At 66.2% G+C, this 2,052-nt stretch overlaps 1 protein-coding gene across 1 annotated transcript in view; it reads left to right on the forward strand.

Annotated features, from left to right (window-relative positions):
* EMIHUDRAFT_115838 (hypothetical protein) overlaps positions 1–1,487 on the forward strand; it is a gene marked incomplete at both ends in the record, with an annotated part of 4,732 nt that extends 3,245 nt beyond the window's left edge. Inside the window, 2 exons of the mRNA XM_005777135.1 lie at positions 1,225–1,286; positions 1,371–1,487. Of these exons, the coding sequence (XP_005777192.1) occupies positions 1,225–1,286; positions 1,371–1,487 (179 nt within the window). The remainder of the gene's footprint in view (positions 1–1,224; positions 1,287–1,370) is intronic.
* Positions 1,488–2,052: the final 565 nt, after the last annotated feature.

Raw genomic sequence — 2,052 nt, forward strand, 5'->3', positions numbered from 1 at the left:
GGCGGAGGGAAGCGCGGCCGAATGCGCCTCCGTAGAGCTCACCAGCAGCAAGGCAACGTAGGTGTGTGGCGGGATGAGTGTGAAGAGTCGTATCCTTACGGCCAGGCATCTGATTTTCACGCTGACCCCCAGCGCCCCCTGTGCCTCCCTCTCTCCCTCCCTTCCTCCCCCGCCGCTCGCTCGGGCCGAGATCGCAGCGAGCTGACGCGAGATCGCGCCGAGATCGCGCAGGCGCCGCTCTGCGACCAAGAGGAGTTCCAGTCGAGCGAGCGCGCAACGCGGGCGCGCGGACAGCTCGCCGTCACCCGCACCTGGCGAGGTCTAGCCGAGATCTGGCCGAGATGCGGCCGAGGTCTAGCCGAGATCTGGCCGAGATGCGGACGAGGTCTAGCCGAGGTGTGGCCGAGATGCGGCCGAGGTCTAGCCGAGGTGTGGCCGAGGTGTGGCCGAGGTCTAGCCGAGATCTGGCCGAGATGCGGCGCGGCATATCTCGCCGAGGCGCCGGAAGCGGTTTGCCGAGGTCACCCGAGATCATACGAGGTCACCCGAGATCATACGAGATCACCCGAGATCATACGAGATCACCCGAGGTCACCCGAGATCGGACGAGATCGGGCGAGATCGGACGAGGTCACCCGAGATCGGACGAGATCGGGCGAGCTGCTAGGCGCGCGCTGCTCGGGCGGACGCAGGAGGACGCCGTCTCGATGCTCACGGGCGCGTGGCAGAGCGAGGAGCGCGAGGAGACGCCGAGAGGGGCCGAGAGGAGGACTAGAGGGGCCGAGAGGGGCCGAGAGGAGGACTAGAGGGGCCGAGAGGGGCCGAGAGGAGGATTAGAGGGGCCGAGAGGGGCCGAGAGGGGCCGAGAGGGGCCGAGAGGAGCAGAGAGGAGCAGAGAGGAGCAGAGAGGAGCAGAGAGGAGCAGAGAGGAGCAGAGAGGAGCCGAGAGGAGCCGAGAGGAGCCGAGATCGCAGTCTGAGGAGCGCGGCGGTTGTCCCACCAGTGAGAGAGGTGGAGGTGGCAGGCAGATCGTGCGAGGCAGACTGTCAGGACTGTCAGACTGACCGAGGGTTCTGCTGGTGGGCAGGAGCGCGAGGCGACGCTGGTCGCCGTCTTCCGCACGCGCCGCGCCGCAGCCACCTGCGAGCAGCTGGGCGCGCTCTCTCACCCACGGACTTGCCGGTGCATGGAGCCTTCCGAGAGCCTTCCGAGAAACTTCTTTAGGCGCGCTCTTCACGACGGACGTCCTCGTCCACTCCACCGCGGCGCCGCAGCTGCGCGACGCGGTGTGGAGCAACCTGGCGCGCTCGTCCCGCCGTCCACGAATTAGCACTCATTAGCACTAATGAGCACGCATTACCATCCATTAGGCGCGCTCGTCGCGCCGCAGACTGCTCTACTCTGTCCTCGCGGGCATCTGCTCGATTGCGCTGTTCTTGCTCCTAGAAGCGGAAAGACGTGTTCGTGTCTTCCAGCCCGCGGCATAGAAGCGGAAGATCTCCCCATATCTCCCCCCGTATCTCCCCGTATCTGGCAGCACGGAGCCTAGAAGCGGAAGATCTCCCCATATCTCCCCCCGTATCTCCCCGTATCTGGCAGCACGGAGCCTAGAAGCGGAATGAGGACCCTTGTACTCCAGCCAGCGCTCGAGGTGAGATTCAACTGACTTCCGGCGTACTCGGCGGCAATCGGCTGCACTCGCCTCCCTCGCGTTCACGCGGTGCTCTGAATACACAATACACCACACAATACCCGCCCTGCTGTTGGGGTCTCCCGCGCGCAGGTTCCTGCTGTGGAATGTGCTAACCCTAACCCTAACCCTAACCCTAACCCTAACTCTTCCTCGCGCAGGTTCCTGCTGTGGAATGTGCCGGTCGGGCTGGTGCAAGGCGCGTACCCGCCGCCACCGCCCTCGACGCCGCGACCGCCACCACCGCCGCCCTCCCCACCGCCGCCCTCCCCACCGCCACCCTCACTGCCACCCTCGCCAACGCCTCCGTCTCCCTCGCCACCGCCGCCCTCCCCACCGACGTCCTCGCCGCCTACTCCCAG

The sequence above is a fragment of the Emiliania huxleyi genome, assembly GCF_000372725.1.
Source record: "Emiliania huxleyi CCMP1516 unplaced genomic scaffold EMIHUscaffold_269, whole genome shotgun sequence".
NCBI classification, from domain to species: Eukaryota; Haptophyta; order Isochrysidales; family Noelaerhabdaceae; genus Emiliania; species Emiliania huxleyi.